Source organism: Lepisma saccharinum (genome assembly GCF_977018435.1).
Source record: "Lepisma saccharinum chromosome 15 unlocalized genomic scaffold, izLepSacc3.1 SUPER_15_unloc_1, whole genome shotgun sequence".
In the NCBI taxonomy this organism is placed as follows: Eukaryota; Metazoa; Arthropoda; class Insecta; order Zygentoma; family Lepismatidae; genus Lepisma; species Lepisma saccharinum.
In genome coordinates, this window is record NW_028142892.1 from 112,490 (window position 1) to 128,184 (window position 15,695).

Here is a 15,695-nt window from a genome sequence, read left to right on the forward strand (position 1 = left end):
ACCGGGCCGAGGGCTCACTGATTTAATTACATTAGTGAATGACACTTACAAAGGAACACCTATTTTTATTTCAATTTTAAAAAAGGACTATAGTGTAAATCACCAACCCTGAGACATTCTGTAAACAAACCGTCTCGCTGATTCGATGTATCACTGAACACGGAGACCTTCCCGCACGCATAGAATTCGCCATGTTGAAAGTGGCACTACTTCCTTGCTGTTCACATGATTATATTTAGAAAATAACCAATGTTATAAAATATCATTATGTACACAAATCTCTAAGCTCACTAAAAGTTACAATGCATATTCCTACAAAATGTTCACACTTATCTTGCCTTGCCATGTCACCAAGTTATTTTACGAAGTGCACTATATTTGGCGGAACAAAAATCGTTATTAGGATGCTTGTCAAAGTTTCCAACCGCAATAAACTTACGAACTTTCTTTGTCTTGTTTTGATCATCAATATATTTATTGGACTTACAGCATTGAATATGGCTGTTTATTCCCATTATATATTTTATTTACATAAAATCTACAAACAAATTTCAAATACACTCCTATCTATATCAAACCTTAGAAATACACATTACCATGTTATATCATTTTGTCTAAAAAAAAATGCAAGTAAAATATATTCAATTCGAATGCAAGAAAGAAACCAAATTTATGGGAAATGATTATTGGTGCAAAGAGTTAACCATAAAGGTGAAGCAATAAGTACAAAAGAAAGAGCATTGGGTTTAAAGCGAGACGTCATTTGCGGCAGCGAATCCCATACTACAAATTGGCCGTTGTTTTACCTTACGTAATGAATCCTGTAACAACGCTGGATTTTCGTGTGGATTATTTTACTTCTATGAGTGGTTTTGTTTTGTTTACAGAAGGTCTCAGGGTTGGTGATTTGAACTTTAGAGAAAATCAAGAGGGCATTTTAGTAGGCCGTTAATAATTAGTTATTATGCCCGAAACAGTTTGAAACGAACTAAAAATATTAAAGCCTAAGTTATATTACAAAAGAATAAAAATAGGCAAAAACCCGAACCGTAGTTTCTATTTTGCAGTTTCAGTGGCAAGGACATACACGACACTAGCCAGAGATGTTTGTAATGGAATTACAATATAAATCAATGTACGAGGGTTGTTCCATATGTGTTTTCGTAAAAAAATTCTTAGATGATATACTTTTTGGCTCATTCCTGCCTACACGACAAATAATAATAATATAAAAATGAAGAAACGGCCCCTCTGATCCAGTGCATGCACATTTCCAGGTTACGTACTTCGGACGAACCAAGTAGAACTTTTTGATTGATTGATTGATTTGGTGTCTTAAGTCCCTTTATGCATAGTGAGGGTAATCGGGACTGGACCTACAGTTTAAAGTGGGATCCGAACCACTATGTGCCTCCACCGGTATCGAACCCAGGACCCCTTGATTACAAAGCGACGATGCAAGTAGAACTTTTGCAAGGAAGTTTAAACTACTTGGCTGGTATCAAATTGCGTCTTCATTTCTTGACCCAAATGTACTTCAACTTCTGGGTTGTTTTGCAACATCAAGTCAATATAAACAAAACGAGGAACGAAATGTTCTGGGTTTAAAAATATCGGGTGAGGCAATCAAACGGGAAGATTCACAAAAAATAGAGAAAGCAAATATTATAGTTAATTTTTGAACATGAATGTACTGTACATGAGTTGAAATTGCTAGTGGACGTGAAAAATGTTAATATATTTTTTTAATATGGTGGCAATAAGATGGCGTCCTTGGTTTTGCACACATTGTCGGAGTCTCAGAGTAAATCCGCCCATGACGTTATGCTGACATATTGTAACCTTTTTCCTGCCTGTCCTCGATGACTATGACCCAGATGAAGAAGCACTCTTCCAGCAAGATGGTGCAACTAGCCCTACTGCCAGAGTGTCTATGGATGTGTTTAGACTCGCATTTCATGGTCGTCTCATCAGCACATTCGGCGATATTCCGTGGCCTGCCCGTTCACCCGATGGGACCGGCTCCTGAGATTTTCCTTTCGGATTACCTCAAATCTAAAGTATTCAAGGAGAACCCTCCAAGAACCAGGGATAATTCGAAGGAGCGAATTCGGCAAGAAATCCACAACATTCCGTTGGAGATCCTACGATGGGCGGATTTACTCTGAGACTCCGACAATGTGTGTAACACCAAGGACACCATCTTACTGACACCATATTAAAACAAATGAACATTTTTCAGGTAAACTAGTAATTTCAACTCATGTAAACTACATTCATGTTCAAGAATTAACTAATATTTGATCTCTACTTTTTGTGACTTCTTTTAAATCTTCCCGTTTGACTGCCTTGCCCTAGATTTATAGCAACATTTGGAGGATACAAAAAAACGGGAAACCGGTACAAAATAATTCACGCACAATGATTTAAATCGGGGTTTTATTTGCAAGAGAACTACATGATTTAGAAAGCACAGAATTCAGCATCCTTAGTTCTTTCGTAAATCCAATCCATGTAAAACGAAAGATCCACGTAAACGCCTGGAGAGTTGGGCCTTGCGCAACCCAGGCCCCACGAGACAACTCCTGTGGAAATAATGCAAAGTTAGTCTAATGTATAAATGTAACATTCGAAACCAAGGTGGATAGATGACAGGTGTGTCAAGTAAAGGCGGTGAAAGGGCATTGGTTAACGGTTAACTGAAGATCACTTTATAGTAAGTGGAAGTGCAACTAGGCATATAATTTTCTTAATCACAAAAGAAGAAATACATCGAAATTAAACTGTGGTCAATTGCGAAATCACAAGCAAAAATACACAGGACAACTATGATCTTCTATGGGCCATTCTTATGTAATTTCAATAAAAGAACGAAAGGATCAAACAAAACGCAATTCATAACTGCACCGAAATAATCAGAGTAAAATTAACTCAGATTAAGTGGTCAGCGATAAAAATATACAATTTAGATATTAATATTCAGAAATATCAAACTGCTGAAGTGGGAAAGTATGGACATCTTGTTTCATGGATATCGGTACAGTGGGATCCATGAGTATTACCGTGCAACTTGTCCATCACCATGTTCGTGCACTTTATTTGACCCAATAAGAGCTTCAAAAATTAAAAGAAAACTCAAAACAAGCTGTTAACACCTTCTGCACCAGCATACATAATAATCCATTGCTTAAAAACGCATAGGATGTAATAGAAATATTAATGAAAATAGTCATGGACAATTTGCACTGTAATACTCATAGATCCCACTGTACGTGAATTCGATACATCTAAAACAAGTTCTTGGTAACCTTTAGATAAATAATGACGCCTATCAATGGCTTCTTGTTCTCATACAAAAAGGAAAATTATAATTATAACAGCTTAATGTTATAATTGGTGGGATAGACGTACAGTGGGATCCATGAGTATTACCCTGCAAATTGTCCATGACTATTTTTATTAATTTTTTTCTTACATCCTATGTGTTTTTAAGAGATGCATTTTTATGTATGCTGGTGCAGAAGTTGTCAACAGCTTGTTTTGAGTTTTCTTTTAATTCCTGAAGCTCTTATTGGGTCAAATAAAGTGCACGAACATGGTGATGGACAATTTGCACGGTAATACTCATGGATCCCACTGTACGTATTCGCCATTCGTTACAAAAAATATATATCACAACAAATATATTCAAAATGTTAATCTCAGGTCTAGAGATACTGAAAGAAGAATGTTTGAGGTTTGTGAGGCATAAATTTTGAGAATGTGACTGCTTTGGTTACTTAGATATATGGAATCAAAACTAAGTTCGCACTTTTACGCTATTGTACTGTTAAAATATCTCCAATGTGCGTCACAAATGAATGCAACCAGGGGTGCCCACAGGGAGAGGGGGTTCATGACGCGCCTGCGTCATGGGAATTTTTGGGGGGGACAAAACTTTATACACAAAAATGGTTGACTTGTTATTGATTTTTACTTTTGATTATTATGTACAGTTTTTCTACCTACCTGTGGGTGATCGCGGCGATAGGGTTGAAATAAAACACCACCTCTTATGTCTTTAGAATCGGTTTGGAAGGCGGGGGGACGTGCTATTCGCATTAATACAAGGTTAGTCGAGCAGACAAACTGTACAGAATAAGGTTGACTAACAATGGCAGTGAGCCTAAAGTATCTAAAGTAAACATATATTGCTTAAATATGTCTGTATTATACAGTGACGCAACCACAAGGGGGCAGGGGGTCATTGCTCCCCACCAACCTTCGGCGGAACTCAAATTCTAAAGTAGCAAGGGGGGGCAACATCGACGGCCCATGTCACCTGCCTTGGCGCCCTGTGATATTATTTGCGCAGGGGCAAATAGGGGGCAAACATTGACGGCCTAGGGCAAATGCAGGGGGGCACAGAGGAGCAATTACCCCCTTCTATTTCAAATTTTATGCAAATAAAAATACATTTTGTAAAATTTTCTTGCTTGCTTCGCTCGCATTATCTGCTTTTCTCGTTTTCGACAAGTTCAGAGCTGTAGCTAAGGGTAGCGGGAGTCGGCCATGGGCGCCAAATGATCTAAAAAAAAGTTGTAAAAGAGAGAATGCCATCGCGTCCAGTGAGATTATTTGCGCCGTATTAAATCAATGTTGTTTTCAATTGCAAAAATTAAATCTAAAAATTTTCCTGCTCGCTTCGCTCGCATTCTGCTTCTTTTTTGTAATGTAATGTATTTAAATAATGTGTTGTATATTTGTATTGAGTAAGCTTTGAACGTACACAATTTAGTGTTAGCTTGTTTCATATGTATTTTCTATTTTATGTCGCTCCATATTGCATATGTGTAAAACATATGTTGTACATGAAAGTTACACATGTATCTTCGGAATGCATTTATCTTTCATTTTCTGCCATTCAAAAATACAGTTTGTGCTTGATTTCCATTATTAGCTAATGTGAAATTGATGGTGTTGAAAAAATATTTCAAATAGTTTGTTCCAAACAAATGCTTTAGCACAGACTTCTACCCCCCTTTTTGCGTAATTTATGAGGATAATAACGTCTTTGATACTAGTACCAGACGTTATCATCCTCGTAAATTATGCAAAAAGGGGATAGAAATCTGTGCTAAAGCATTTGTTTGGAACAAACTATTTGAAATGTTTATAATTGCTTTATTATTATTATTATTATTATTATTATTACTACTACTACTACTGCTACTACTGGTAGTAGTAGTAATAATAATAATAATTAAGCCATTATTAATGTTATTATTATTATTATTGGTACGTTTATCCTGGTACTGGCCCCCCCCCCCCAGACAAAAAATTTTGGTAGCACCTCTGGTATTATATTTTTCCGCAAATTTTGTGACAAAAATAATTTGAGTAATTAATTCGGCATAATTCTACCTTTTGGGGGGGAGAGTGCGTCATGGGCTTTGGGGTAATGGGCACCCCTGAATGCAACCGTGTTTTCTTTCAAATTTAATCTAATGTGTCTATCACATTTGTCTAACCAACCGCCCTCTTTCATGCGTTCTCTACGTAACTTCTTTCATTCTTGTCATTTGACACACCAGTAGCACAGATAGAATTCTCAGAACACTCACCCACTTGGTAAGCCTTTCTGCTTGAGATGTAGAAGATGGGTCCACCGCTGTCACCCTGCAAGAAGAGAACTGTTTGTATCTTTAGCCTGGTTACGTCTTTCAGTTAGCAACTGGAACTCAGTTGTTGTTGTTATTTACAAACTTCTATCGAAATTGTAAACTTCATTAATAAGAAAATCTGCTGCACATACGACTTGGTTTTGATTTGATTCGTGTTATTTAGCATTTAATTGATAGAGCGACACTAACAAATAACATCTATAAACAGGCCGGTTTGGACTGATTGATTTGCTTTATTTTAGTTCGCTTATTGTGCCACTTTTGGTTAATTTGCGAAGGTGGAATGAGTGATGATATTTATTTATTTATTGAACTTTCCAGAACAGCAGAAGCCATTTTAAACCAGAAAGAAACAACAGTAAAACGATAGACTAAGATTAAAAACACAGAAAAAGGATAACATAAAATAAACAAAAATTAACAAGCCGAAACAGTACCAAGGTAAAGAGATCAGTTTCACAAAAGCAATGTACAATTTTTTCTATGTTGGTGATAAAAAATTAATATGAAGTGAATATATCTATTTGGTTGGAGATGATATTGAGCTGATTCGGTAGCCTATGGAATAATGAACGTTGTACGAGTGAGAGCCTGGGAGTTGTAGTGTGGAAAGTTTCCTTGCTCCGTGTTTTTATGTCTAGGCACTCTGAGTGAGAGTTCGTGGAGTGGGATCAGGGCCGTATCAAGGCTTGTGGAGGCCCCTGGGCAAAATGTTTTGTGGAGGCCCCTTATTTTTGTTATTATATTTTACTAGAAGCTTTATTAGCTCAATATGTTAACCACCAATTTTCAGCAGTTGAAATGGTAGACCTGATTTTAGAATCAGTAGTCATTCACAATTGAACATATTGCAGATAGGTTTGCAGGGAGAATAGCGCAGTGAAATAAAGTTACAGGGCGAAATTTGTAGCGCTATAGCAGCAGTAAAATTCTGCGTCTAAATGTCTACAGTATATTATGAAGAGTGAACACCGTAACTACAATATATGGTAAATACTAAGGGGGTTCAGACGGAAACAGAGAACTGAGCAGTAGACTGTACTTGCGGACATAATTTATTATAAATGATATTATTTACAATTAAAGGTAAATATGTCACTACATATGCACGGTCCATCTGCTGGACAATTACCGACAGGTTCATTGTGGAAATTGTAGTAATTACATCTTCTTCAAGAACATTCCCAAGGCATAACACTTATAGTAGACACAGTTTTCTTGCCTTCTTCGCCGAAAATTCATCTACTATATCATGGAAGTTCAATTCACGAAGAAGTTCATGTTCAATGCTTAATAAAGAAAGATTGGATAAGCGATCCCGTCTCATGGCAGTACGAAGCCTGTTTTTCACTAATTTCATTTTTGAGAAAGATCTTTGTCCGCTGCAGTTTGTTACCATTAAGACCAAATACATTTTAAAGAGAATTTCGACATTGGGAAATGTACTGCGGAACGGGTCCTTCCGTACATACAATATTTTAGAGGCACGCATATTTCGTTAATTTTTCATGTTTCTGAAAGGTGTGAGGTGCATTTTCTTACCCTGTTTTGTCACGAAATGATGCGAAATGAACTGCAAAATGCGAAATTGACTCTTAAACACGAAATTTACCGTTTATATACCGACGCGACACTTTCTGAAGTATGAAGTATCCTGTTAGTTACGCAATTCACGGAAAATTGATTAATTCTGCTGTAAATATTTGAGAAGCAGAAATGGGCCCTATTGTACATAAATAAACTTGATATTCTGGTAATGATTTAATGTGCTATTAGAAGGGATATGTTTGTTTTGTGTAATAGTGCAGTTTTTAAATCAAATTTGGGATTATATTCACATTTTTTAAAACCAAAATGTAATTTTATATGGCGCTTTTTCACCGCTATAACAGCGAGATTTCATTTTATTTACTGCTTTTGAACCCGAAATTGACTCTGGTTTTGTACTGATATTTTGCATTTTTATTTACCAAAAATATGTGCCTCTAACATTATACATAGACAGTTCCATTGGGATGTCTTTCTGATGTTTGATATTGCTACTGCTTAGAACTCACAGTTAACGAAAGAAAGTTATGTACTTCGTAGGATTATTTATTACCTTAATCGTATCTGAGAATTGATTGTTTGAATAAGAGTACCTTTTTTCCGCACCACAGCCAAAACAATCCATGGTATAAAGTATACTGAGCTTCAGGCATCTACAAACAGATCGACTGAGAGCTGTGCTACAATTGGATCGAGAAGAGTGCAGACATGCAAGATAGCGTGACGGTATGGTAACATGCAGGTTGAGGGTTCGAGTCACGGTAACGACAATATTGAAGTTCTTTTGATTTTCAAAATACAACATCTTATGTAATTTTTCACAAGCATAGCCAGCTGGTTAAAAGATTTTTTGGTGGAGGCCCTTCACAGCTTCCTTTTGGTGGGGGTCCCGGGGCAATTACCCCAATTGCCCATAGGTTAATCCGGCTCTGAGTGCGATTTTGCATCTTAAGTTTCCATTTATTATCTTGTATAGCAATTTTTATCTGCAATGTATCTACTAGTTTCTGGGGTATTAATGTGCAGATTTACAAGCAGATTTCTCTCAGGTAGGTGTCTCAGGGCAGGCACTCTATATCGAACGATGGAGAGGAAAAAGCTGAGAACACTTTCGATCTTGGAGGTATGAGAAGGGGCAGCCATGTTCCAGATTGGTGATCAATATTCTAGAATGGGAGACACAGATGTCTTGAAGTAAATGGAAAGTGCTTTCGGGTTATTTATTTCGGTGAATGTGTAAAGTAGACCTAGCATACGCATTACCTTTTTTGTGATGGTTGATATGTGATTATCGAAAGTTAGTTTAGAATCTATGAGGATACCTAGATCTCGGTGTTGTGCTTCTTTTGCTAGAGGGAGTTTGGTGAGTGTATAAATACCTTCGAGAATATTTTGTTTCAATGAAATTGTTATGTAAGAGCATTTAGAAGGGTTTGTGGACAGTTTCCATCGCTTACACCATTCAGAGAATCTGTTAATGTCATTTTGGAGAAGTTGCATGTCTGATGGCTGTTTTATTCCTCTAGTAATCTTGCAATCATTGGCAAATATTAGAATTGTGCTTGAGATGGGGGAATTGATGAATGGACACTCACAAATATCCATGTCCAGGCCAGGATTCGAACCCGGACTCCTGGCGTTGTAGCACACTATGCTAACCACTCCGCCACGGAGGTCAGCTATTGCATGTAAAAGTAGTGCCAACTGCGAACATCTCAGAAAACACTACAGATACAAAGATAAAGGAAATTACCGATACTGGTCTGTCAACACGTCTATGAGGTACAAAGATCACGTAACTTTGCGAAACCTCAACAAGTGATAAAGTTGATAAAATTCAGTGAATATTATCTGTAATAGTGATTTACATTCGTCTGTCCATAAGAGACAAGTAATCGAAAGTCAATGATTGACATCACGATAATCTCAGAAACTATGCAACCTATAAATATAAAAGTTGGTGAACTAGAAGATCAGTTCCAATTCAATGTTTGTTAGCTAATCGATACAATAATAGGAATCAATCGATATACATATTAGAACAAAATGCAGTTCTTTCTCATTCCTAAAGTCATTTATGAAGGTGATATAAAAAGCACCTCTTCGTGAGAGATGATAATTTATGAACATCCAATAGCTGCAGAAATGGCTATGTTTAAGTAAGTAACGATAACTGCTAATCAATCATCCTTAAAGAACAAGTTTTTGATTGCTGAACATAAACGTAACCTAAACCTCTAAGGTGTGATGAATAATGCAATTGGTGGGGGGGGGAGGATGGCATCCTCCAAGCAGAGGAGGAGGAGGGATGAGTTAAAGGAAATGTCGTACTGCCTTCACGACTACTTACATAATACATAGTTCTCTTTAATCAATTCTCTTTTTACTTACACATTTTCCTTTTATTCATTTATTCCTTTGATATATGTATATACCGGGTGGTCCATTTATAATGATAGTATGGAATATCGCATGCAGAATGCATCCAATCAAAAAATTGCACAGAATAAAAGTTTGATACTATTGAGGGGGTAAGTCAATGCCGCAAAAATTTCGTCGCCGCCACCCACCCCTTAGGGGGGGCGGGGGGTGAATTTGAAATTTCAAATGGAACGAATTTTATTCAGAAAATGTTTGCAAAGAATTTTGCAAGAGAAAATTGTTTGCAATTTAGGTTTTTGTGTAACAATAAATAATATTAATTTGTTCAAGCTCTTTGGTTTCAAGGAACAATTTCATATGAACAACACTACTCACTACTAAATTCAGGCTCGAGCCATATTGGACACAAAGTTTCCTGGTCAATTTATAGGACGTGGAGGACATGTTTCTTGACCAGCTCGTTCACCCGATCTCACGTCCCCTGATTTCTGCCTTTGGGGACTACTTAAACAAAAGTGCTACCACGATTGATTCTTGTGGCTCTATCACTCCTGACTTTTTGGGACGAACAGTGTGGAGCTTCAGACACCGTGTCTTGAAATGCATTGAAGAGAACGGTCATCATTTTGTACATTTGCTCCTTTAAACATTTGTTTGTGTACCTCAAATGATAACTAATTTGTAGTAACACACTTAATTGTGTTGTTCATAAGAAATTGTTCCTTGAAACCAAAGAGTTGGAACAAATTAATATTATTTATTGTTACACAAAAACCTAAATTGCAAACAATTTTCTCTTGCAAAATTCTTTGCAAACATTTTCTGAATAAAATTCGTTTATGCAATGTTCTCAACGGAAACCAAAACCGTTATTACATAAAGGGAACAGAATGGATCTGAAACTACCAAATGTTTATAAATGTTCGAAGTTTGCAATTTTTTTATAAAATTTTTAAAACAAAAAAAATCTTCTTTTTCAACACGGAATCCAAATATGTAAAACAATGGGGGTGTTCCATTTGAAATTTCAAATTCACCCCCCGCCCCCCCTAAGGGGTGGGTGGCGGCGACGAAATTTTTGCGGCATTGACTTACCCCCTCAATAGTATCAAACTTTTATTCTGTGCAATTTTTTGATTGGATGCATTCTGCATGCGATATTCCATACTATCATTATAAATGGACCACCCGGTACATTCATACATTTTCCTCTTCTGTAATTTCTCTATTATTGAACTTACTTCTCTTCTCTCCTTCTCCAAGTCTCATAGATAAACTGGATGTTGTTGTTATACTTCTTACTATTTATGGTTATTAACGATTACACTTATGTTTCTTTTATAAAAACCCAAAACTCGTGATAACTTCTGTAATCGTATCATCAAGTGAACTTTAATATGCAATAGTTTATATTCTTGGATGAAGTTCAGCAAATACTGATCTGTCACCTAACCCCACAAAAGTAACACAATATAACAGAGTACATGATTATTACAAGAAATTATAAGACTCTACATGAATGAAATAAATCTGCTTTTACTACACAAAGATGCAAACGCGATTCTGACCTTTAACTTGTTTCTGTCGAAATGTTATTCATTATTGAGAACACTCTTTTAGTTGGTTCGTTTGTTCATGGTAAACATAATCCTGCAAATCAGTTACGAGCAGAGCTCTAGTTCGAGATTTCGGAGACTAGATTTCTTTGCCCGGCGCGACACCCTTCACTTTGGAATTTTGAAACGGGCGACTTTATCAAGGGGAAATAAATTCGTCTGGGAATTAGGAAAAATATGTTCTGCAGCACAATGTTGCAAAAACTCAGAGCGATTGACTGATTTGCTTTATTTTACTTCATTTTTTGTGACACTTTTGGCTAATTTGCGAACATGGGGATGTGTGATGATATGATGAAATTGATTAATGGACACTCACAAACATCCATGCCCAGGCCAGGATTCGAACCCCTAACCGGCGTCGTAGCGCGATGTGCTAACCACTCCGCCACGCGGTCCGGCTTGTAATCAACGAAAATGTGCATATCTATTTACGATAAATTAACTCTGTGTCCAAAAGGTACAAAAAGCAGACTTGAAGTAAGGTCTTGTGGAAGTGACGTCACCTATACCGCGTTTGTTAGAACCTGTCCCGTTTCCCGCGCTAGCGATCGCTCGACAGTTTCGGTGCCAATGGGAAACGAGGAAAAAATCGTCTGCTGCGCAGCGAGGAGCGATTGGAAGCCAAAAGAGAGGCGCTTACGTAGACGCTGTTGCGACGTTGCGTATTTTAATTGGATGCCTGGCTTTGACTTTCCCCAGCACGGAGAAAAGCCAGCGACCAGCTAGCGCGGGAACCGGGACAGGTTGTAACAAACGCGGTATAGTGCAGTTCGAAAGCTCCAATTAAACGAGGAGCACGCAGTAATGCATACCTCGTCGCTTATTTGAAATCGTGGAAGTCGAAAGTCAGCCAGGTGTTGGTTGTAGTTCTTCTATTGTATGGAAATGTAAGCATAAGAACTTTTCAAAATGCTATGTGATTTCTATACTCCTTCATGGCGTGGTGCAAAGCACAGGGGAGCACTTTACTTTTTTATGTGATTTCTATGGTGTAAAATAAGTGTTTATAACGCAGGGGAGGGACAACGTGTTCTTAGTTTTATCTACTGATCGCATGAGGCGCTGCAGTCGAAGTGCAATTCGAAAGATTTTCGCTTTCAGTCCAAGACTTCGAGACTGAACTGCGAGACCATCTTCGATTCTCTAAGTGTGTTCACTTCAGGTACCTTTCGAACATGGCCTGTGTGTCACGGGAGTAACACACGGTATCCAAAGTTACTTTACAACTTTGATGCCATACAGCACAACTTACAATTGACATAAATTGATTGATTTGCTTTATTTTACTTCGCTTTTTGTGCCACTTTTGGCTCATTTGCGAAGATGGGGATAAGTGATGATACGATGAAATTAATGAATGGACACTCACAAACATCCTTGCCCAGGCCAGGATTCGAACTCGGAACCCCTGGCGTCGTAGCGCGATGTGCTATCCACTCCGCCACGGGGGCCGGCACAATTGACAACCATGTCCCATTTGATTTACTAACTCATGAAGTTTTATTTTTTATTTATTTATTAATTTATTTACTTCTTCTTTTGGATGGCGAAGTTAAGGCACAAGCCTTTTCTTACACTTAACCATCTCTACTTCACATTTTACAAATTTAGTTTAAATATCTAACAGTTTGCGAAATATAAAACATCAAAATACCAAAGAAAATAAAAAAACACAAAAAGAAAGAAGAAAGAAAGTCCACTTCAACATGCGCGCCTCTGGTGGCGCGTAGAACATCTAATCGAAATTCAAACTCTGTCCATATCCTCCTGTCAACTGGGGCAATGGTAGCTGTTATTCTGGCCTTCAAATCATAAAGATCAATGGAAGGAGTGCTGTACATTGTGTCTTTGACATAGCCCCACAAAAAGGGGTCCAGGGGTATAATGTCAGGGGATCTAGAAGGCCAGGAAATTGGACCATGTCTTCCAACCCAACGTGTAGGAAATGTCCTGTCCAGTACATCTCTCATGTCTGGGGCCAAGTGTGGTGGTGCACCATCTTATTCAATACCTGACAAAAAAACTTTATGCGTTGGTGAATCATTTTCAACAAAGTATATTCCTCTAGGTCAATTACAAGTTGTACTGTATGACATCAAAGTTTTAAAGTACATTTTGGGACGTAGTGTATAAGTAATGAAGATTATACCTGGCAAGCATCGGTGGCTCTCCCCACGCCGCAGAACATATCGTAGTCCAGAATTTTGGCGTACGTGTACTGCGGGCCCTTGCACTTCGCTAGAGGGACGTAGGAGACTGTTGTGTACCGCAGAATGTTGCTGATGGTCGCCATGGTTTCACCTTCCTTCCCCCAGCCGGCAACGGACAAATTGGCGTGGTCTCCGATGTCTGGTGGTGGACAAGATAGGACAAGTGTACACTGCATAGTAGAATGCATAAATATTAAAGGGCAAATTGTCCATCACCATGTTGCTTGGTTTTATTTTACACAATACGAAATTCAAGAGTTGTATACAACTCCAACGAAACAGTAGATAACGTGAAAAACTAAGTATGCTGACCAAGGCAGTAATTTATTTTATTAAGAACATAAACTAAACGTAACGTTTCAACCTTCTAGCAAGGTCTTCATCAGACTCTGTATCAAGTACAAAAGTCCTTGATACAGAGTCTGATGAAGACCTTGCTAGAAGGTTGAAACGTTACGTTTAGTTTATGTTCTTAATAAAATAAATTACTGCCTTGGTCAGCATACTTAGTTTTTCATAATCATGGAAACAAGGCTTAATGGTGTTATAAGTAGATAACGTCTGCATCTGCACCAGTATCGTTGCGTTGTCAGAAATTGATCGCATGTTTGAAACCGATAATGAATCATGTCTTACTTTTTCATGTCAATATACATTAAGTTCCATAAAAAAAACATTGAATGCAAAATGAGCAGTCTCGCTCCGTCTTACTCTATTTTACCCGGTAATTTATTTAACAAGAGTTCCAAATACAGCGTTAGCTATTTTACATTGGAATGTATAACAGTGGAAAAAGAACAACAAAAATAATAACAAACAAAAAATTATATCAGATTAAGAGCCTTACACATTTTTGTACAGTGGGACCCATGAGTATTACCGCGCAAATTGTTCATCACCATGTTCATGCGCTTTATTTGACCCCATAAGAGCTTCAAGAATTAAAAGAAAACTCAAAACAAGCTGTTGACATCTTCTGCACCAGCGTACATAAGAATCCGTCGCTTAAAAAACACACAGGATGTAATTCCCGACCCTGTGGCCGAGTGGTTAGCACATCGCGTTGCGACACCAAGGGTCCCGGGTTCGAATCCCGGTCGGGTTTGGTTGTTTGTGAATGTCCATTCATCATTCATCACTCATCCCCATCTTCGCAAATTAGCCAAGAGGCACAAAACGCGAAGTAAAATGAACTAAATCAATCAATCAACATAGGATGTAAGAGAAAGATTAATGAAAATAGTCATGGACAATTTGCACGGTAATACTCATGGATCCTACTGTACAATAGCCTTTTAAAGCGTGCCTGATTATAAAAATTGTCTACTTGTCCTGTTAACTTGTAGAATTGGCTGGGCAGTCTGTAGAACGCTGGATGAGAAGCGAAAAGTTGGTTGTTTCTTGTTTTGCGAAATGACACCCGAACGTTTATTCCATATATGCATTCCATTTGTGGCGGCGATAAGGGGGGGGGCGTGGAGGGGCCCCCGTGCTACTCTAAATCTTATCTACCAACGGAAAGTAAACTGTCCTCCCCCTATTTTTGGCACCCTGCCCCCTCCCACTTTTGGAACCGCCCAATCGCCGCCACTTATTCCACTGTAATCGATATATACGTAGATTAGAAGCAAGCGTACTAAAGCCCCTATCACACGGAACTGGATTTCTAGTAGGAATGCCCTAGTTGGCGCTGAACTAACTTTCTAGGTAGCAATCATGGCTGCCTGGCTGACTGGTTTGGAGGAATAGGACATGTTCTAATTGCTACTTGCTTTCCTCGACTGGATTCTGTGGAACAGCCAATCAGAGCAAAGTGAAGATAATCTGTGAGTGTGCAAAGGAGCGTTTTTGTCTGTGGTTTCCGAGTGTTACTCCAGCTATGTATAACGTATACAGCATGAAAGGCGCGTTGAGTAAAGCCCCTATCACACGGAACTGGATTTCTAGTTGACGCTGGACTGGCTACCCATTTGCTAGTTTTCGCCTCACACGGTACTTGTTATACCGTACTTGTCGATAGTCTTTCGTTCCCATAATGGCGGCCGCGCGAAATGTAAACAACGTATCACTTCACACTTTTAAAATACGATAACTATTCAACGGAGAGGAATATCGCTTCGCATTAAATGGTTTTAGGTAGAGAAGAACGGCGCTGATAAAATACGTACTTTACAACGTTTACTATACACGTATGGAAGAATATTTTAGCTTTTTCAATTGTAAACATACCTTTCGTGCTGTATGCACTCGGAAACCACAGACAAGAAAGGCTA

General features: G+C 38.1%; 1 protein-coding gene across 1 annotated transcript in view; it reads right to left on the reverse strand.

Moving 5' to 3' along the window:
* Positions 1–2,434: 2,434 nt before the first annotated feature.
* Positions 2,435–15,695, reverse strand: part of LOC145982237 (trypsin beta-like) — a 29,191-nt gene continuing 15,930 nt past the window's right edge. The window contains exons 5-7 of the mRNA XM_083115809.1: positions 13,362–13,561; positions 5,604–5,658; positions 2,435–2,585 (exon numbers count right to left, since the gene is read on the reverse strand). Of these exons, the coding sequence (XP_082971935.1) occupies positions 2,464–2,585; positions 5,604–5,658; positions 13,362–13,561 (377 nt within the window). The 3' untranslated portion in view covers positions 2,435–2,463. The remainder of the gene's footprint in view (positions 2,586–5,603; positions 5,659–13,361; positions 13,562–15,695) is intronic.